The 22,772-nt window shown below is 46.9% G+C and overlaps 1 protein-coding gene across 4 annotated transcripts in view; it reads right to left on the minus strand.

Moving 5' to 3' along the window:
* The window catches only part of ABLIM3 (actin binding LIM protein family member 3), a 123,107-nt gene that overhangs the window by 23,252 nt on the left and 77,083 nt on the right, over positions 1 to 22,772 (minus strand). For all 4 annotated transcript variants that reach the window (XM_056124369.1, XM_056124367.1, XM_056124368.1 and 1 more), the window contains exons 7-9: positions 22,535 to 22,628; positions 13,154 to 13,241; positions 1,485 to 1,543 (exon numbers count right to left, since the gene is read on the minus strand). In XM_056124369.1, the coding sequence (XP_055980344.1) occupies positions 1,485 to 1,543; positions 13,154 to 13,241; positions 22,535 to 22,628 (241 nt within the window). The remainder of the gene's footprint in view (positions 1 to 1,484; positions 1,544 to 13,153; positions 13,242 to 22,534; positions 22,629 to 22,772) is intronic.

Here is a 22,772-nt window from a genome sequence, read left to right on the forward strand (position 1 = left end):
AACCCTACCAGCTATGCTATTCCTCCAGCCACCGGAGATGCATTTTCTTGACAGGGCATGTGAACTAATGGGGGCTTTGGGGAGAGGAATTTAGGTCATACATTAGATGATGTGAGAGTAAATGGAAAATTCTGTACCAATGCTTTTTGGGGTAGGTCAAGGAAGAAGTCTTAAATTTCAACATTTCAACAAACTTCTTGACACTGGCTAGTATCTCTCTTTGTTTTTTAAGCAAAGGGTGCAGGCAACCTGATCTAGCTAGTCCCTTAGATTTGTTCTTATGAATTATTTCAATTTCACTGAACATATTTATCCTTCTCTTATAGCAAACAATGTTGAGTTTCTTCCGCTTGGTGGTATCAAATTTTATTTAAAAATATACTTAGTGAAGTTTAAAACAGAGAGCTTATTTAAAGGAAAATATTAACTATATAAAGACACAGGGGGCACAGAGATATAATAAAAAGCATCAGCATTATAGGAGAACAGATATCTCTGACAAATATCGCCAAAGATGAGAAAGGTGAGGAAAAAGGACAATCGGTTTCTCCTAATATCTTAAGAGGGAGAGACCTTGGAAGAGACAGGGAGAAAAACTCACCGTTCCAAAAAAAAAAATGCATTAATAGACAAACTCCTTCACAGAACATATGTTATATTCACCAATAAGTGAACACCTTCACAAAACCTTTGGTGGATTTAAGGGCAAAGAGGTGGTTTAACTGGTTAGAGGATACACACACACACACACACACACACACACACACACACACACACACATTTTTAGGAGACACTCTGGAAATTCTTAGGACTATAAGAGAGTTCTAAGGGTCTGTGGCAGCACGTTGGATGGTCCCCACCATATAAACTACCCCCTGCCCACCCCACCACAGAATAGGAATCCCAGTTCTGGCCCCTCCCGGAGTCCTTAAATCAGGAATCCAGGTTCCCAGGATGTCCTGGTCTGTGGCCCAGAGGGATGATGCCCTCGCTGTCCCAGTATGGATGAGACACTAGTGCCTGCTTGGCTCCATGACTATGGATGGCTGCCATCTTCTCAGGTCCTCAGATTTTTTTCATGAGCAAAGCAAATATGAGATTCCTGGCCCTCTCTGCCTCAGAGCATTAAAGAAATCAAACCAGAGGGTCGCTGTGAAGACAATGTGCAAATTGTGGATGGCTGTGGCAATACCATCGCAATTGATAACGAAGGCTGACGAAAGGCAGGCCTTAGCAGATGTCCATTTGGGTTGAACTTGTCTGAGGGGATCATTACCTGCCCCAGAAACACTTAATAATCATGTCAGCTGACCAGTAGCCCAGGTGTTCTCACACCCAACATCTCAACCCCTCAAAAGCCCTGAGGAAAGCGGAACCATTAAGGAAAGTCAAGGACCCAGGAACACATTTGGTCAACTAAAAGCACATTGCCCCCAGTCTGCGGCCCAAACTAGCTGGTCAAGTATTACCACCAGTTTGCTTACCTTTAACTTCTTCTCCGCCCGAGCTGCCTGTTTGCAGATGGGGTGCCAAACCTCAGAACCTAAGGAGTCAGAGAAACCAAGGAAGTGAAGACTTTGTAAAGAAATGACAAAGTGAAGGCTCAGAGTCCAGTCAGCCATCAGAGTCTCTCCTCCTTGGAAGCTTATCCGCCCTTCCTGGCCCCAGTGTGCTACACAGCAGCCGAGAGGCTTTGTGGCTTCCCACTCTCTGCTCCACCACAGGCTCACCTGTCCACGGGCTCAGTCACGCACAGATTCTTCGCTGCCTGCTCCCCCCCGACCCTTCATCCAGGCCCAGTCCTCACATGGCTGCTTCTTGCAAGTGTTCTTACCTGCCAGCTGAGTGTGGCTGCTCTCTGCTCTGGGATTCATAATTTTTTTTTTTATCTCTTCCAACACATAGAACCTTAAATGACTGTAGCTTGCGGATTTCTCACCCCAACCAAATCAAGAGCCTCTCTGGGCTGGGGCCGACCTGTCTTCACGGCTGAGTCTCCCACAGCACCCAGTATGGACCTGGCTGTCAGCGGAGGCTTCATGTAAGTTTGTGGTATGACTAGTTGAGGGGATGATGTACAGTGAGTGACACAGAGCAGGTGGCCAATAAGTATTTGTTGAATGAATGAATGAATGAATGGCAGAGGGGGGTGAAATACAGGGATAGACTGTGGTGACCTCCAGCCTTCTTTTCTCTTCAAAGGCTTATGCAGGCTACCAGAGATTTAAATGGAGGAGGTGTTGCGGTATATATTCTGCTTGAGGGCACTGTCTTAACCTGCTAAGTCCCAGGCAGCTCCAGACTCTTTAAATATAGCACAGTGAGAATGCCCACATGTTCTTGGTTGGGTGGGGTGGGGGGGTCCAGTTGGTTGCTCCTACATCCCAGAGACCAATTTGGAAAGGCATGAGCAACAGGTGGCTGGTCACGTTTTGAGAAGCAGCCCCAAATATCACGCACCCTCCCCCAGAGAAGAGACAGGTGTTCTGGATTAGAAGGAAAAATAGGAACATATTATCCCCGTGGTGCCATTCCGCTCATACCCGGGCCTAGAGGGAAAGCAGCCAGCAAACGGCGAGATTCCTGAGCACCCAGATGGCATTTGTTTGTCGAAATTTGTTTTTAGGATCAGCTTTGTGTTATGATTTATTGCCTGGGACCCCTGGGACTGGAGTACTAAGTGGTGTGTGTGTGTGTGTGTGTGTGTGTGTGTGCGCGCGCACGTGTATGAATGCATGTGTATGCACATTCATGTGTGTGTGTGTGTGTGTGTGTGTGCGCGCGCACACGTGTATGAATGCATGTGTATGCACATTCGTGTGTGTGTGTGTGTGTGTGTGTGTGTGTGTGTGTAAGGTTGAATAATTTAGGGGAGAATCCGGGGGAAGAGAGCTTTCTAGTAAGGAGCCTTGGGTTCTTGTCTTCCCCGAGCAGACCATTCTAGTTTCTAGCTAGTTTCTAGTTTCTTCCTCTACATAATGGGGAGAGGACGCACAAAATCTGGCTTATGCATAAGCATCTCTAAATTGCTAAGTCTAGGGAGAGTTTTGTCATTTGTGGGATGACAAATGACATCCTTGGCTCTTGCCTGCATGCATCCTAGGGTTGCTAATGATTCGGAGTTTTCCTCCTTCTGAGGAGAGTGCCGTGGCTCTCAGAGTCCAGCAGAGGGACTCAGGGGCTGCGTGCCAGGCAGCAGTGCAGGGTGTGTCCACCCCACGCGGGCAGCTCCTGCGGCTGGGAGTGTGGGGGCATTTCTGCATCCTGAGAGCTGCTGAATCTAATCATCGTTCAGCGTTGCTTACTGCTGTGGCTCTGGCAGGAAGCACACGTCACAGGACACTGTGGGATGGCATGAGGTGGACAAATGTGTAAGAAAGACAGGAGATTAAGTGTCAGAGGCTTTGTTAAAGTATAGGGGCTAGGAGAAGTTCTCAGGGAGGGGGAAATAAGGTGGTCAGATGTGATGGTCTCTGTCACTGCCACCTCTGTCCTGAGTGGCAGCTCTTGGTATGCAGGAAAGCAGGTTTATAGAGGAGGGAGGGGAGAGAGAGAGAGAGAGAGAGAGAGAGAGAGAGAGAGAGAGAGAGAGAGAGAGAGAGAGAGAGAGAGAGAGAGAGAGATACAGAGACAGACACACACAGAGAGAGAGACTGTGTAAACATGCACAAACATATATATGAGTGTATGTTACAAGACAAGGGAGGGCAAGAGATCATAAGGAGAAAAAAATAGAAAAGAATTAAACAGGGCCAGAGAGATCCAGTAGGTAAAGCTCTGGCCCTGCACATTGCTGATTCGGGTTCAATCTCCAGCACCATATATGGCCCCTGGGACCCAGTCAGGGGAGATCCCTGAGCACTGCTGGATGTGGCCACCAAACAGAACAAAGCAAATGAATGAAACAGAAACTTGAGTGGCTCTATATCCTGTGAATTAAAGGGGGAGGGAGGGACTAGGCATGTGTCCCTGGGCTCCACCCCTGGCACAGTCACCTCAAATAAGAAGGAAGCAGTTGGTAGGTAGTTAGCAATAAGCAGAGTTAAATAAAGGTGAATAAGGGGAATGTGTTCACAGAGACGCCATGCAGTTAAGAGATGGACGAGCTTATGCATGAGTCACATTGAAAATACCCAGGGTGAAGAATGAGGCTCTTCCTTTCCACGGATGTTCTCCCAAGGGTCCAAAATAGTATACTCAGCTGGTAACTAATGAGGAATTAATGACAAGCTGGGTTTCACCTTTAAATTTGGGGGTACCTCCCATGTTCAAGGGCCTTGGGACCTTTTCCAGAAACACTTGCCAGCTTGACTGGACAGTTCAATGCTTAGGCCCAGCCAATGAGGGCCCATTAATGTCACCCTCATGGTGCTCAAAGGCCTTCAAGGTTACACTCAGCAATTCTTCAGGAGTTATGGAGTGCAGGAATTGAACTCAACAGCCAACTCCTTGGTATATACCTTTGAAATGGAAAAATATATACAGGTGAAGTACACCCAGAAAATGATGGTACCCATTATGGAGAGAGGACCCCTAAATTAAGCCATAATGGAGCATCTTCACTATGGAGAAGAGAAAACTTAACAGAAAGATAAACATAGTGTTGAATACTTGAATATCTCTCTGTGGAAAGGGGGATGAAGTAGAACAAAGGCTAAGGGCAAAATTCTAAGGAGGGGAAAATGGAGCACTGAGGCTTGAATGGTTCATTCTGAGAGTGAGTCTCCTGTCCCTGGAAGAATGTCAGTTCATCCTGGGTGGACAAGGCTCAGTTTGGCAGATGCATCCTATGGCAATAATCCTTATAGACCTGACCAACCCTTAGAAACTCTGTTTATCCTGACAGACTCTTCTGCAAAGGAAAGCGTTTGCTCCCTTCCACACAGGGACCCCACCTGTCCTCTGTGTGGGGATACATGCAAGAGGCGATGGTGCAGAATTGCCACGAATACTTTGAGTGAACTAATAAACAGAAGAAACCTGGGTGCTTCCTCTGGCAGGGCCAAGATGCCCTGGGGCAGCCTATCCCACTTGTTTGTAATTAATTAGATGCTTGGAAAACACACCTCCAATTCAGGGGTGGCTCAGTGAGCAAGGGACACTGGAGGGAGAGAGTTTCCACTGATTTTGCAGGGATAGGAACCTGTATGACATGATATGGAAGAGGTGCATCCTAAAGCAAAGAAAAAATAAAACAAAACTGTCTTGAATCATGCTAAAAGGGGAAACTATTACTCAGTTCCAGAGTACCTCTGACCAAAAATAATCCATGAAGAAATTGTTCAGAAGACATTAAATATTATTTTTCAGGTGCCCTTCGTTGGGAATGTAGTAAAACATTTGTTCATCTTATTTTGATTGACTGCATGTTGTTGTCAAAGGACAATATAGGAATCGGGATGATTTTTATTTAAGAAAAAAATGGAAATAAGAAGTTTGCTATTTTATTTAAGTTACCTTGAATTCTCTAACGAGATGAACTGGAGAGATCTGAACAAGAAGCATAATCTGGACCCAGATTTCACAGCTGCAATTCTAGAGTGAGTGTCTCAGTGTATCTACTAAACTGGACTCTACAGTGTCACTGAGCACTAGTGGTTTAGAAGCATGACACATGCAAGATTCTGGGGCCCCTGCATATTCTTAAGTCATCTTCTTGGCAGTGAGCCTGAGGACCTTTGACCTTAACCAGACCCAACCACTTCTGACTGTTCCCCAGAGACTCACAAGGTGAACACCAGTTCACCGTCCAAACTGGAGACTTGAAATGTCAGGGGATAATGAGAACAATTTTACAAGACTGAGTTCTTTAAGATCTTGCACAATCTCAGCATACTTTGATTGCTAGGCTTCAGGTTCCCCAAGTCATACTCTTCTTCTCCAAGATGATCACCCCCAATTTCAGGTTATACAGTCACGCGTTCCTACAGGATGATGGGAATGCAGGGTGAGTTATTTCTGTATCAGCTGAGTCAGAGATAAAGCTGGAAGTCTCACATCATCTCTTAGTGGGCTGCAAAGTATCCTTTCAACCCTTAATTGCATCACATTCTGTCTTCCTTTTGAACTGCTTACAGCACACCCCACACTGTACCATTTGGGGAACCCACCCAGGTCTTCAATGTTCCCTGTGATTCAATATGCCAACACCCTTTAAAAATCATTATTTCAATGACTGCATTCATGGAGATCTCAGGGACCTGGTGCAAAAGCAATAGACCCCCAGAGTCTTTAACAGAGTGAGAAACAAACAGCTCAGTGATGGGCCAGGTCCATCTGAAGGTTGCATTTGATCAGTATAGGTTTTCAAAGCATCTTTGAATCCGAATGTATTTTTGTTCTGTAGGTGGTCTGTGATCTCCATGCTATCCTGCTATATGCCTTTGGGACTTTCCTCTCATTTAAGCAAGCCGTTGGGCGTGCGTGTACACACACACACACACACACACAAACACACAAACACAAACATACACTCTCCCCTTCCTAGAAGGGTCAGGCTTTCACTTCCAGGTAGAAATTGCTCTTTTAAAATTCCTGTTCAGGGGCTAGAGCAACAGTACAGTGGGTAGGGGACTTACCCTGCATGCAGCCAACCCCAGTTTGGTCGCTGGCACCCATATAGTCCCTGAGTCCAGCCAGGAGTGATCCCTGAGTGAAGAGCCACGGGTAAGCCCTGAGTACAGCCTGGTGTGGTCCCCAAACCAAAATAGAACAAAACAGAAATCCCTGCTCAGATAAACCAATGTGGTGTATTCACGCAGGGGAGCACTATTCTGCCACCAAAGGGAATAAAGCATGGGTGCATGTCACACTGTGGATGAATCCAGGAAAGAGTGGGATTAAGTGAAAAACCCAGACACAGATGTCCACATAACACATGAGTCATCTACATGGGTAGTGCTGCATCCTTGGTGTCTGCAGTCACCAGAAGAGACTCTGGATTCCTCAAGCACTGCTTGGGAGTGTTCACTTATTTCAAAGGATATTTGCACCCATAGTCCTATGATATCACCACATGGAATCAACTTAAATGCCTACTTCCTGATCACCTGATAAAGAAACTCCTGTGTATAAACTCCATGGAATATTACTCTGCCACTTAAAATGCAATCATGCCTTTGGGTGAAAATGAAGTGATCATGCTAAGTGAAATAAGTAAAATAATGATTAATTGGTTTGCCTCATATGTGAACTATAAACAAGCAAAAAAAAAATGGCAGCAACAGCAATAAAACTAATTCCTAGATTCATTGTAAACTCAAGGAGCTGCCAAGGGAAAGGTGAGAGTGTGGCAGGAACGGGTAGGAGGAGGACTTTTAGATGAGGGTGGGGGGGTTCTACAAATTTAATGGTGGGATGGTGCCAATTACACACATATAGATGTGTGAGGCCAACCTCCTAACATTCTGTAACATTTTAAACCAATGATAAATAAACCATAGTAGCACAACATATACTGAGCACACGTGCTTAAGAACAATGCTAAGTAGAATTAATAATAAAGATAATACTGGGGCTGGAGTGATAATACAGTGGGTAAGACACTTGCCTTGCACACAGCCAACCAACCCGACTTCTATTCTGGTACCTCATCAAGTCCTCCAAGCCTGCCAGGAGTTATCCTGGAGACAGAGCCAGGAATAAGTCCTGATAACAGCCTGGTGTGCCCCGAAAACAAACAAACAAACACACAAACAAACAAACAAGATAACTGACAGGTATTGGTTTTTGGGATCATGGGGAGTGGCCATTTTTTGTTTTCTTTTAATTGAAGTAACATTGCATTAGGACAATATATAGGTTTAAGATATGCATCATTAAAAAATAACATGTGTGTATAGTTCACTAGAAGTCCATGTCTATCTTTAACCACATAACTGATTGTGAAAAGTTAATTTTTGCTGTTTTTGTTTAGTTCACCATTTACTTACTTGCTCTATATATCACTTGTACCACCCAGTGTTTGTCTCACTCCACTTGGAGTTAGTAAACTCCACTTATTTTACTAAGCACAATATGCTCTAGATCACCCATGTCTGTGGAAAAAGGGCAGAATTGCACCTTTGTATTTTTCAGAATTGTGTAGCAATCCATTGTGCATGAGGATCACACTTTCCTGGTCCATCCCTCCATCAGTGAACTATTGCAAAGAATATGCAATAAACAAGAGAGTGCAGATATTTTTTCAAGTGAGTGTTTTCTATTTGGGGAGTAAATAGTCAGAAATGAGATAGCTGGACTGCATGGCATTTCTGTTTACCTTATTTGAAGCATCTCCAAATCTCTTGTGTAGAGGCTGCCCTCATTTTTTTTTTCATCATCCTGTTAATTGTCGATTGCCTTGAGCAGGCCCCAGTAACGTCTCTTTCATCCTAGCCCTGAGATTATATTCACGGCTCTTTAGGAGAATGAGACCCATCATTGTTACTGGTATTTGGCATATTTGGTAGGCCACGGGGAGTTTGCCAGACTCTGCCCTGTGGGCAGGCTACATTTGATAGCCTGCAAGTTTGTCCAAAGTAGGAATGAGATAATAAAGAGGCTGCCCTATTTGCCAGTAATGAACATTTCTATGTCACTGAGTGTTTACTCTGAGTTTATATTCCGGAGCTGATGATGGGGTAGGGCCTGTGGATATCACTGTTTTTAGACTGGGAAATTGGGGTTCAGGGGGTTGCAGTGTCCTGCCTGTTCACCAACTATGGGTTCTCCATATGGCCTGTATTGGAGCCAAGCCCTTGCCTCTTATGAATTCTCTGGCAGGTCTCTGCTGGTCCTCATGGATGGGGGCTTTCTCACTGCCCATGGTGGGCAGCAGCTGGCCAAGCCACCTGCAGGCAGCCAGTCTGGGTCAGTACAGCTAGAGGTCACTCTTCTCTCCAGACCCTTAAGCCCAGCCCGCTGCTTCCAGACACTTCAGCAGTATGAGCTGATCAAGTCCCTTTGCCTAATGCCTTTTGAGCCGGTTTCAAGACACCTAAAAAGTCCAGACTAATAAAGCATCTCATTGAGCTAAAACCTGAGTATCTGACAAGTTCTTGACATGCCCAGCAGGCAATTTTGTTTCCCAGCAGATAGAGGAAGCAACCTGGGAAATTGCTACTTGGGACCTAATTCTGACTAACAGGGACAGATTGACCAGTGAAGTGGATGTGACAGTAACCAGGGAGAAAAATGGTCATATTGTGTCGAGTTTGTGGTGACCTGAGCTGGGCAAATTAGACACAGACTTAGACAAACCCAAGATATCTATACTATCGTATTATCTATGATTTTAAGAGGTTTGGTAATTCTCAAAGTTGTTAAGAATTGACAGTTCATCAAAAATTCAAATATACTCTTTTCAAATGAGCCTGGGAGATTTAGACTCAAGGAAATATCAACTTAGTACAGGGTATGCTTGAAGAGTCTAAAATTAGGTGAGATTGGGGAAACATAATATCTAAGAAATTTTAAACAGAACTCCTGCAACCCACGCTGTCAGTGGAGAGATCCCATTTAAAATAATAATGCTAAACTACTGAATTATAGTAACCTACAGTATGCTAGTATCTCCTGAGTGTGATTTGGTGATGCACACAGATTAAGACTGAGGACTGGCACTCCACAATGTATTCAGTGCCTCTGCTTAAATCCTTCTTACCTCAGTGTCCCTCCCTAGAGGTGCGTGTGAGAGGGAAATGAAGCCTTAGCTAATGATGAATAGTATCCTGAGAGCAACAAAAAAGGCAGAGATTCTGGTACCCGTACCCTGTATAATCTGAATAAGAAAAAGTACCCAAGACAGTTTCTAGAATATATGGGAAGAGTGTAGTGAGATTATCAGTGCAGTTAAGTCTCAGACTGGCATGAACTCAGAGCTAAGGCTCTTTCCTTTGTTCTGACTCCTGGGCACGTTGGAAAGTTCAAAACATTTTTGAATTTTTTGCAAGGGATGAGGTCCCTTTCTAGAGGGCGACACTGACAGACAAAATCTGGCAAGCAATTTCAGGGGATTCCTAGAATTCAGCCCCAGATAAGAGATTCTGTAATAAATGGAAGCAATAGTTGTAAGTCTACCCTTGCAGAACAAGTAAGCTCGCTTTCCTCGGGTCTAAAACTCTCTAAACTTCCTGATCTCTGAAATGGGGATGTTGATATCTCTCAGTTCACAGGGATGTTGTGAAAGTGTAGTAAAATAGTGCATTTGACGCTCAAAGCAGGTGTTTGGCATGAGGCAAATGTTCAATAATTGCCAACAAAAGGGGTTTGATTGTTATTATTACTATTGGTAGGACCCACAATTTGTTAGGCTATTTTTCTCAGCAGATTAGGGTTTGTTTTGGATTTCCTAAGTAGTTTCCTGCTTGGTGGGTTTTAGTTGAAATACACTAATAATGACAGTTACCATTTAAAAAAATATGTGCAGCTGAACTCCTGTGTTTGCAGTATTATTCTGTCTTGAGTTTAAATTTATTATTTATTATTATTTTTGAGTGTAGACAGTAAGGGAGAGCAAAAACTTATCCCCTTTCTTTTTAGATAAAGCACATGTAGAGCAAAAGCAAAAGCCACCTCCTGAACCACACATGGGTCAACAAAAACTCCCCATGATCCAGCAATGGTAACCTTTGTGATTCCAGAATCACTTTTGTCTGGACCTGTAGTATGTTGGCTGCTATTCTGTGGCACAAAATCAGTGACCCAGTTTCCTGGTGATGCCCAAATGAAGGGTCTGGTTACAACCCGGTTAGAATTTTGGCACCTTTACACAAACAGTGAAAAGATAAGGCACAACACAACTTAACACAGAGAGAACTGGCTCTGTTCTCCTGGGGCCCCAGATGTCTCAAACACCTGGACACAGCCCTTGCTACAGCACAGCAGTGAAGACAAGCTGAGTGATAGTCCGTCCCTAGACCTTTAGCCTGTAGCAATCTGGCCTTGCAGATGGACCCCCACGTTGGGTTTGTGAACAGTGAGGGAGTCCTAATCCTCTCACAGCTGATGTTCTGTGGGGCATTTCACATCTTCACATCTGCACTCACCTGGATACTCACAATCACTGCATGGGTGGATTGTTCCGTGTGCTGGGTCTGTGGGCCTGCCTCAGTTTCTCTGTCATGTGTGGCTCTTTTTTCCACCCTCACCCTCACCTCCCTCTGCCCTGGTGGATCTTTGCACCTGCTCTTCTCTCTTCCTTCCAAATCTTTCTGTTCTTTCCTACTCATTCTCCCCTCTTGACTCCTACTCATTTTACTTTATTTTATTTTGATGGAGTGTTTGAATCACACCTATGGCGTTCAGAGTGCTGCCAGATGAACCTGGATTGGTCATGCAAGATAAAGGCCCTAACCACTATACTATCTCTTTGCCCCCTCCTACTCATTTTTAAGAACTTAGTTGCAAGCATCTTTCCTTCCATAGAGCTTCTCCTGGTCTCCCAGACTAGAGGGGGACTCTCAGGACACATGCCCATCATTCCCAACTCTTCCTCAGTCTCTTCTCCTGCTTGAGACTCTTTGGTCCTCCTTCATCTTGGCGCTCCCAGTTGGAAGGGATGAATGGGGGCATGTGGCCATCATCACTAGACAGGCAAGGAAGAGGTCCAGAGGAGGGTGTCACCTCTCAAGGTCACAGCACTAGGCAGAAGTGTTGATGCTGGCACTCAGGAGTCCTGGCTCTCAGCTGCTTCTGTGATCTTTGTGCTGCCCAGTGGGGAGAGTTTTCTGGTCACTTCTGGGAGAGATCAGGACAAGTTCTATGTCTCCACCCAGGCAGGGTGTCCAAGGCAGCTGTAGACCCAGTTCTCAGGGGAACAGAACACCTTGTTGTTGCGATCCCTAGCTCAATTCAGCAAGACAACACTGGGGGGCCCAGTTGCCCGCCTCCAGCTCACTCGGCATCCTTCGAGGCAGGCCCTGAAGGCCCTGCAATTACGCCCACTCTCCCACGAACCCACGGTAGGGATGTGGGTAATTAAGGAGGAGGATGACAGGCCTTTCTTCATCACCAAGCACATCTCCCACCTCCTTGGGGGCATTACTGCCTTAGGCGCAAAGTCTTTCTCAGGCTCACGAAGCTGCTCTCTTCACCACTTAACTCTTTAGGCTGTGTCTGAGGTTTGGGGCTGGGTTCAGAAGATGCGGGGGATGAGACTGAGTTCTAGGGGGGCAGTGACTTGTTTGGCAGCTCACCACATCACCAGGTGTTAGGCTGGTCCTGGGCACCCGGGAGATGCTCCAAGGACACTTGTTACAAGAGTGCTCTTGGCTTCTGGAATTTACTCTCCCTTGGTTATGAGGATGGTTATTAGTTTGTTTTACAGACCAGGTGACCCAGGTTCAGAGAGTCAATTGCCAAAGGTCAAACACAGAGGAAGAAATCTGTGTATGTGTGTGTGTGTGTGGGTTTGGGGGGGGGGGTAGGATTCAATCCCAGGCCAACAACACTCCCAGTGGGAAAGGGGTATGGAATTTGGGCAAGGAGGGGCTCATTATGTGAGTGGCAGGAAGACAAGGGCAGTCCCGACATGCTGCTCACCAGAGAAGGCAAGAGAAATAGTAACAACACACTTCTAAACCAACTGCAAAGCTCCAATTCCAAGGGTGCTCAGGGTCCACAGAGCCAGATCCTAGGATTCATGTTGGCTTCCCAGAACTTAACTCTGATCCTGCAGCAGGAACCATGTGGCCTCAGGTTCTGCAACCCTTGCATCCCTCTGTTTTTCTTATTTCATTTTGTTTTTTTGGGGCCACTCCTGGTTCTGCACTCAAGGATCACTCCTGGCAGTGCTGGGGAGGAGGCGCATATGGGGGTGAGGGATGGAACTTGTGTCAGCCTTGTGCAAGGCCAGCGCCCTTCCCGATGTGCTATCTCTCCAGCACCCTGGGGCTTCTCCTTAGCTTTGTGGGGCTCAGTCTCCATGGGCAGTCTGAGTCCAGGGAGTCTGCTGAGCACTCTGCTTGGGAGCAGGCTGGCCGGGCCACGGTTGGAGGCCCACAGGGATGTAAGACAGCTTCCTTGTCACTTCCCACTGGCCACACTAGCAACTTCCCTGGACCTTCCAGGGAGCAATGAATGGTAGAACTGCAGTTTTGAAGACAAGCCTAAAGCAAAGCTGATGTGAAAATGGAAGACTGCGTCTCCTCAGAGAGGGTTCAGAGGTGCTTACCTGTGAGGTACATTTCCTCCCCTTCGGTGAACATCTGGTGGCAGCGGACACATCGGGCACAGGTGGGGTGGTAGTGCTTCCCTCCTGCCTATGGGAATCAGATGGAGCACGAGGTCAGACGGGGGCTGCCGCTCAGCAGGGATGGGCTGTGTAGGTTTATTTCCTGAGCACATGAATGCTGGTGTCTTCACAGACCGGAAGTTGCTTGAGTCTACTGAAGGGCATTGGGCCATCTAACTGTCCATGCTGGGGGGTAGGGGGATGCTATACCAGGAATGTCTGAGGGCAGCAGGGACTTCCCTGGATACCTGGACTAACATTCAGGCAGGACAGGGTCCATAGAGGTCTCCAGACCCGTATTTTGGTTTCCATCAGAGACAAACAAGGTTGCTTTGAGGACACCCAGGATTCATTTCCCCAAGAATGGGGCCCTCAATCTGCAGTTCTGGGTGATTAAAAGGGTTATGATGGCCAGGAATTTTTTTTTATCACATTGGCTCGTTATGGGCAATAATCTCCTTTATTCTGATTTTTTTTCCAATGAGAAAGTACCAGGTTTGTGCCAGTATTATTTTCATATCTGTTCCAAATTTAACCATTTCCATTTGTCAGAATGAGAATCGTGATGAAGCTTTGAGTCACCACAAGTGATGGACTCACACTAGGATTGTATCTTTTGCTTTCTGAGTAATGGAATCCAGCTAGGACTATATCTTTTGCTTCCTGATAATATGCAATGGTCCTTGTTTTCCTATCATGTCATCAAAACAACTTTTAAATTTTGTTTTTGGGCCACATTGGGTTGTGCTCAGGGCATACTTCTGACACTGCACTCAGGGATCACTCCTGGAGTGATCACGGAAACATAAGTGATGTAGGGGATTGAATTCCTGTCAACCATATTCAAGGCAAGTGTCTTACTCTCTTCTCTCCAGCCTTAAGTATCTGCCATAGCGGCAGGCTGGGAGTGAGGAGGGAAACTGGGACACTGGAGGCAGGAAATGGACATTGGTAAAGGGATTCTTGAACACTGTATGACTGAAATTCAAAAATAAACAACTTTAAAACTCTATCATAAATTTTGATAATTTTTTCAATTAAAAATAGTATTTTTTGGATCTCCCAAGTAGTGTTCAGGAGGCCCAGAGGACTCTCCTGGTCAGCTGGACCACTGGCTCCATGCAGAAGCCTGGGAATATAGTGTAGTCCTCAGGACTACATCCAATGGTGCTTGGAGGAACACATGGTGCTGGGGATTGAACCAAGGAGGGCTACATAGAAGGAAAGTCCCTTATCCCCTGTACCATTTTTCTAGTGGTACAGGGTTATGACGTCTAGTCTACGTCATAACACTTTCCTTGCAGTCAGTGAGTCAGTCAAAGACTGGTCAGAATTCAAACACAAGTTTCACAGGCAAGGAAAGAGTTATCAGGGTAGCACAGGAGGGGCCAACTTTTAGGGTTCAGCGGCCCAGTAATGGGACTTCAGTAACGAAGATCTAGATTGGTACCTTGGACAGCTGCACCTGGTGTCTGTGCACCTGTGCTGCAGCTCACTCTTGTGTGACTTTGAGGAGCTCCTTCCCTCATGCCACATGTCTCTGCTATTACTTAGACGAAAACAGAAACGCTTTGCGGTTGTAAATTCTATGATGGGAAGATAGCACCAGAGGAGGTGATGCCTCATGGTCTCACTGAGGGTCAATAGGAAGGCTGACCAGCCCCAGGTAGGCACTTCCCTTGGCTCTGAGGCACCCAGGCAAGTGACATACAGACCCTTCAGTGGGGTCCCAGAGTTTCATTATGGGATTAACTGGTACACCAATTAAATGGGTTGCAGGTAAGGCTTGTTCTAAAGGTGTATTTGTTTGGGGAGGGTTGTTTTGGGGGAGACAGACAAGGATATAAATGAATTCTGGGGACTTACTAAATGCCTTCCCCTTCCCTCACCAAGTCATCACTTATCTGGTGCCTATGGGTTCCTCCCAATTAAAAATATTCTTTATTCTTTATTATTATTTATTTAACCAGCCTTTACAATAAGGCTGATTCTTTTTTGGGGAGATTGGCAAAAGGCATTGATTATAGATTTGCCTGTTCTGGAGACACTTGATTATTCCAAAAAATCTTAGCAAGAATGTGGAAAGGGCAGAGTTTTAAAAAAGGAAACAAATAAACCCTCCAAGTCTTCCCCCCTCCAGTTGTTTGTATAACTCTCACCAATGATAACATATCCTTATCCTCCTCACAGCAAACTGTATTCCAACTGTGGAAGGAGTCTGCTCTTTCCCCGAGCTGAGATGCCGTGGGACTGATTCTCTTGTACCCTGACAAGGATAATCGGTTTAATTAGGAGCCTCTTCCTACGTAGTGTCTCTTTATTGTTTCAATTATAGACCTGTTTTCCAGGATGGCAATAGTGCCTTGGCAAAACTGCAGCTTGGCATCTTCCGATGTCACGCCCCACCAGCTGCCCCAGCTGAGAGAGGCTTCCTTTTCACTTCAGTGCCCCTGGCCCAGAGGGGGTGAAAATAAGGGGAAGGGAGCTAAGCTGTCAGCGCAGCCCCAACCAGAATACGGATTTTCGGGTTCTGTTTTGGGGCCACACCCAGTAGTGCTTGGGGGCTCACTCTCATTACTGTGCTCAGGGATAACTCTTGGTCATGCTTGGGGGACCTTCTGTAGTGCTGGCGACGGCCAGGGCCAGCTTCATGCAAAGGCAAATGCCTTACTCCTTGGACTAGCTCTCTGCAGCCCAATAGCTCCCCACTCCATTGGAATAAGGGAAGCCAAATGAGGAGATAGATGAGAAGTTCTGCCTGATTCAAACTGACACCCAGAAAAGAGCAAAGACAAACAGCAAAGATGTAGCATCTTGAAAATGGGAAGATAATGGAGAGGACCAGAAACTGCAAGCCAGGTCAAAAAGGCGGCTCAAGGATATCAGACTGAGCTTCTCTGGTGCAAGAATTTGGGGCTAATACATGACTGGAAGGAAGGAGAGCCTTGGGTACTTGTGTTGAGTTGTCACTGAGGAATGGATTGTGGGTTAGAGTGGGAAGTGGAAATGGAATTTAATTAAGTGCCAATTATGTGCCTGTCAACGTGCTGGGCCCTGGGGTGGGTGACTGTACTTCCATCTGGCCAACATCCTTCCCTTTCTTCCAGAAACAGCATCAAGCCTTTTTTTTGGTGGGACTTTCTGTGTCAGGCCAGCCCAAGGAGGACTGATGCCACCAACACTCCTTTGCAACTCTGTGGTCCCAGCCAAAGCATGGGAGGTGAGTTTGAGGTTGATGAGTGAGTCAAACCTAGACTATTTATTAAAGTAATAGAACAGGGAAGTTCTCCTTCCACCAGGGATGCTGTCAAAATAACTGTCAGCTAGGGGTGACTGATGTCCCACTGCCATGGCATAAAGAACAGCCTTCCTGAGAAGAAGGCCAACCCGAGAGAGTGTAGCCAAGACAATGAGATGCTACTTTGCTTAAGCACCAGATCCAGCTGTGTCTGAAGCCAGAACCATTTTTAGGCTTTTTATATGGAGCCAAACTTCCTTTATGGCCTGGGTTCTGACAGTTTCTCCACCTGTGACCCCAGAGGAAGGTCACACACCTGGGTGCATGTCCTGCATTCTTGCTCTGTGGCCACATAGCACTTCTCACAGCAGACTGTGGCTTCCCTTCACCGCACTTCTCTGCCATGCCAGCTGGCTATTCTACAACTTTGTTTTAAATTTAATATACCTGGACTCAACCCAGACATTATACACTTGAAGAGAGCACCAGAAGCCACAGGTTGAAAGTTCAGTCACATAAACTGCTCTCCCCAACCCCCAGTCTCAGGACGTCACCTGTAATTCTGACCAATGGGCTATAAATCAGGGTTGCCACAACTCCTGGCTTTGTTCAGTAATTAGACTAGGTTGGCTCACAGAACTCAGGGGGAGGTGTTAACCCAGTTATTATAAAATAACATGATATAGGATATAGATACACACCCAGATGGAAGAAATGTGAAGGGTAAAGCAGGGGCCCCTCTAGGGCACTCCTCTTTCTACCATGCTTCCTGCTCACCAATGGGGAAGCTCCCTGAGCCAGAACTTTTGAGATTTTTATGGAGGCATCACCACATAGACAAGATCAACAAGTCACTCTCCAGCTCACTCCTCTGCTCTCCCCACCCAATACAGAAGGATGGTGGGTGAGGCTGAGAGTTCCATGCCTTTAACTGCTATAGTGGAAGTGGAAAGGAGGAGCTCCAAGTGTACTAGTTAATGTAGTTGGTCAGTTTAAATCTCCCGCCATCAAAAGGTCTCCAAACAATGTACATAATGGGACGGCTAGGGGTGGGAGAGGAGAGCAGATGAAAGGAAGATCCTTGCCAGGTTCCCACTCTCTCTTCGAACACTCACCAAGACAGACTGCAGATCAGGTAGGCGTGTGTCGAATGCCCTGACGGAAGGCAGAATCAGGCAGGGAGCTTACTCACAGACAGACGGCTGGACAGGAGGGATCTCACCCATGTGCGCATGGCCATGGCGGGAGACGTAAGGACAGCTGAGATGTCAGGGAACAGCTGAGGTATGCATAGAGGCCCAGTGACAGGAACAGAGCCTGGGGGTCTTGCCCACACTCATGGGGGCATGGCCAGAGACTAAGGAAAACTGAGATGTCAGGGAACTGCTGGGATAGCGACAAGTGTTGGACTAGGAAAATGCACACTGGGTAGAAGATGGCTTTGGGACAAGACCAGGCCATTGTACACTGACTGGAGGCAAGCAGGAATGGCAGGGAACAGGGCTCACAAAGTCGTCGACTGGAATGGACATTGAGGGACAATGGGATGAGGGACATCTTATGTGGCTTTGTATGTGAATCTTTCATACAATTTTTAAGAACCCACTAGTGCAAGATTTATGGAAACCCAGAAGAACCCAATTTTGGGTTAACATAATCATGTCTTGCTCTGTGCAAGAGCTGGTGGAAAGGCAGAGACCACTGAATAAAATTTTTATAATTTCAGGTTAATAATACATCAGGAACCAAATGACAGCTGCATTTCCATTGCTTCACAAAGTCTCAAGAATCAGAGCAAGAGTTTTCCGTAAAGTTTCAAGGCAACCAGTGATAAAACTGGACTCCAGGTCCATTTCACAAATGAACTTTTAGGACATTCTGTGCCTTCCAAGACCCTTAAGTGGGTGCTGGGAGCTGGGAGCCTGATGCTACAGATGCTAGTGTCTGAGATTTGCACTTGGTCTCCCTGAGAAATGCTGACCATGACCTTGGGAAGGAATCCCATGCTCAGGCCTTCCTTTTAATTTTAATTTTTTTTATTGAATCACCATAAGATACAGTTACAAAGCTTTCATGTTTGAGTTTCAGTCATACAATGATCGAATACCCATCCCTCCACCAGTAGGCCTTCCTTTTCTCATGTGTAAAATAAGGAAGTGAAGTAGTTGACTTCTAAAAGTCTCATCTAACTTTAAGGGGGAAAAAATCAATACATGTAAGATGCTAATGGAGCCTTGCACAAAAGGAATCAATGGATCTGCAGTCATAGCAGCTGTGGGGGGGGGGGGGAAGAGGGTCACATGACCCTCCAGGAAAGCCCTACCAGGGCCACACCAGTATTACCAGTTCACAGACTGGCTCCCCAGCTGGGACAGCTCCTGCACAATCTCTTGGTGGAATCTACCTATTTTTTCCTTTTTGGAGGATCTCTATGATCTCTTGGTACATTGACCCTCCACTCCACCACAGTGGACGCCTCTCCCCAGAATCCTGCAGATCCAACAAACAGGTGTCCTGAGGGTGACGTTTCCCTAGTCCAAAGGCCTTTTCCCCACAGCACAATCTTTCACTCCCAGGAAGTCAGCTCCCAGCTCTGTGAATGACCCTCTGATGGACTCAACCCATCAGAGGGAGGCTTCTCAAGACCTACCATGGCTCTTTCCTATGGTCCCGGCTCTGCTTCTCTTCCTTCTCAGGAAACTTCTCAGTGACCTTCGCTGGTGGCCCCTCCCATCCCCAATCATTGCTTCTTCTTTTTATTTTCTTTTTGGGATGGGTTTTGGGCTGCATTGGTGGTACCCAGGTGCTGTTCCTGACTCTAGGCTCAGGAGTGACCCCTGGCAGCACTTGGGGGTCTATATGTGTTACTGGGGATTAAAGGATCAGGTTGGTGGCATGTAAGATGAGCTCCTACTATCCTGCCGCATGTAGATGCAACTTCCGACTGTTTCAATCCTGACATGAGCAAGTTGCCCTGCAGTTGCAGAGTGACCGAGATTCTCCTTTTGTGATGTATGCAGAGAGGGCGGCTACCCCACCTACTCTCATGCTGCCACTGAAGACACCCTGCCTTCTCATGGGGTCCCAGCCTCCTCACCGGTCTCCCATTTCCACTTTCTGTTCTCCAGATCTAACACAGGCTTATCAATCATGTTCTCCTCCCAAAGGCACAGCTCCAAGCAGACCACATCTGCTGATCTCGGAGACCCCACACTGCACAGTCAAAGAGATGCCGACTCTGCTATATCCAGGCCTGGGGATCTGGGTTTAACACCCCACCCATGCTCCTTCTCTGTGCCTGCTCTCAGCATCTCTCTCCAGCTTCTCCCTGGACTCCTCAATAGTTGATCAACTATGCATGTATTTGTCTCCAAAAAAAAAATCATATCATGCTGCTCCTCCTCAACTCCCACCCCCTGCCACTGGAAATCCAAATAGCCCCCCACCCCCCACCTGCATCTTGCTGGCAGAGAAGCAGCCCACTTCCACAACTAATCTCCAGAAGAACACGATGCTGCTGAATCTTCCCACGTAGACTGGTCCAGGCTGAGAACTCTGGGTCCTTCTCAGAATGGGGGCGGGCAGGTTCCCCTTTTGTCTAAAGGCATAGCAGCCCTCAGCCACACCTGCCACCTTCTGACATAGAAACGGCCCACTTCCACAAGTGAACCTCATCAAACTGCCAAGTCGCCAAATCATCCCAGGTCTATAGCTTAGGTAGCTGTGCGACACCTCCAAATTTTACAGTACTGTCTGCTCCCTCGGATCACAGCAAATATGATGGTAAAGTTGCACAGAAGACAACCAATCAGACCAATGGAGGTCTGATAAGACCTTTACCTGGTGCCAGCACAGACCCAGAGAATGCCGGACTCTCTCCTTTCCCCCCGAGATGCTCCAGCAGGAACAAAAGCCAGAACAGGACTATCAAAGAAGACCATCAGCTACTCACAACTCCACCCCCTTGGCAACCACCCTAGCAAGAGGCTCTTACCTGGTAGAAGCCCTCACATGGGGCAGCTTTGGAGAAACCCTATAAAAGCCAACTTGAACAAAGAAAGCTCCTGTATTGCTGCCCGAGACTGTGTGCTCTCTGTGTCCAGGTCTTGCTGCCGAGAGAATGTGTGCTCGAGCACATGTGTTGCCTGTATCTTGAGATGTGGACTTTCCTAGTTTCATTCTAATGTTGGCATGTGTACTGGGACTCCCTCTCTACTCTGGAGAAGGCCACACTACACATTACTTGAGCACATTACTCTCCCCATCCCCTCCTCAGAACTTCCAAATAAAATCTGTTATATGTCATTGCTTGCCTCCTCCCAAAATTCTTTTCTGTGAGCAAAAGGCAGGGACCCCAAAGGCCTGGGTAAGGTTGAGGACTGACTTTCCTTTCCTGTAAGGAGCAAGGCTCCCAGCCGTTCCTATGTGGCAGAAGTGGATGGACAGGAAATGGCAGATTCGCTTCTCATGGCGGCCGCCTCGCTCCTTGGCACTTCACAGAAGTCACCTGGGACCCCACTGGCATCAACACCATGTTATATCCCATGTGAGATATCACAGTGATCCCCAAACTTTTACTGAGCCCAGCTTTAATAATTCATTTGCCTTCATGTTGTAACACACAGTATGAAGTAAACTTGTTTGTGCCTGCAAGGGGCCAGGCCAGGGTGGTGGGTGGGAAACCGGGAGCATTGGTGGAGGGAAAGTCACATTGGTGGTGGGATTGGAGTTGGAACACTGAATGCTTGTATTTTGAACAACTTGGTAAATCATGGAGTTGTAATAAAGAAAGAGAAAAAACCCTTCCCCATGCCCTTCCATGGGATTTCTTATAAAATCCAGTCTTAGAATGATCAACTCTGCATTTATTTGTCTTCTAAAACATAATCATATCGTGCTGCTCCTTTTCAACTCCCACCTCCTGCCACTGGAAATCCAAAGAGCCCCCGTCCCCCACACCTACCATCTTGCTGACAGAGAAACAGCCCACTTCCACAACTAATCTCCAGAAGAAAATGCCACTGCTGAATCTTCCCATGTAGACTGTGTCCAGGCTGAGAACTAAGCCGTATGAGGAGGCCACTTCTCCGGCACCCCTGAGCTGTGTGACTCAACTCTCTGGGTGGGCCTTCTCTCCAGTTCTTGAGTGGTCAGCTCCTTCTTTCTTTGGCTAGTGTGTGTCTGCAGCTTACTCTCCCGATCACCTACACACCTTCCTGCTAAGCCCAACAAGGTCCCAGAGTCCTTCTCAATACAGTGATGGCTCCAGCTCACTGGGACCCATTATCTATATAGGTGAGAATTAAAGAATCGACTGGCAGTACTGACCCATTCAGTCATACTACCCACCACTAATCACTGTCAGTTGGGAAAACTGAGATCTAAAGAGGCATGAGACTCACCCTCCAAATCTGGGTGTGAGTTAGTGGTCAAGCGATCGTTCGAATCAGATCACTCCTGCTCTTATTCTTTTGTCTTTGCACCAAATTTCGTTTCTATTTCTACTTCCTCCAGCTCCCAGAGCACAGGAGGATGGCTTCCTGACCATACAGAGTATGGGAAGGGAGGCCAGTGGACAGGACACTCAAGGCTGTGAGTTGTCTGGCACCGAAAGAACCAGCTGAGCATCAGCGGCTGCAGAGGGCTGTTGCCATGGTGACAGACCAGCCAGAGCAGGGCTTAGGGAGCGAGCTGCTAGACGAGCTGGTTCTTAAATCAGCACATTACCAGATGCTAAAAAAAAAGAAAAAAAAAAGAAAAACAGCCTCTACCCCTTCTAGCAGGGTCGGGAAGGAAATCAGAATTGTCATTCCCCACTCATAAGAGTCTGAATGCAGACAAGCCACTGATACTCCCCCACGGCACTGCTCTTGAATGAGGAATACTTGCTTTTAGAACGGTGTTCAGAGAGGCAAGGTAATTCTTCAAGGTCACATACCAAGCTGAGCTGGGGCAGAGGAAGCAGCAGTGGGGGCGTTTAGGCTATGGAAGAAGGGGTGCATGGGGTGACTTTCCTCTTCCTTGGTGTTAGGGGTTATAGACCACCTGCCCACACCCTTTCCCAGGGACTTAGAGCCACTCACCTCCAAGACCCTGCCGCTGATGTATCGGTCACAAGTCTCGCACTTGATGCCAAACTGGGCGTGGTAGTCGGACTCGCAGTAGGGCACGCCATCCCTGCCAGAGGAAATCCACACAGAAAGAGGAAGTTTGGGGGGGCATGTGGGGTGTCATGTGGCAATTCCAGGACCTGGGGCTCCTGGTGGCTGGGTCAAAATTAGATGCATTTGGGAAGTTGGTTAACTCCCCAACTCCCCCACC

This window comes from Sorex fumeus, unplaced genomic scaffold (genome assembly GCF_029834395.1).
Source record: "Sorex fumeus unplaced genomic scaffold, SorFum_2.1 ptg000051l, whole genome shotgun sequence".
Taxonomy (NCBI): domain Eukaryota; kingdom Metazoa; phylum Chordata; class Mammalia; order Eulipotyphla; family Soricidae; genus Sorex; species Sorex fumeus.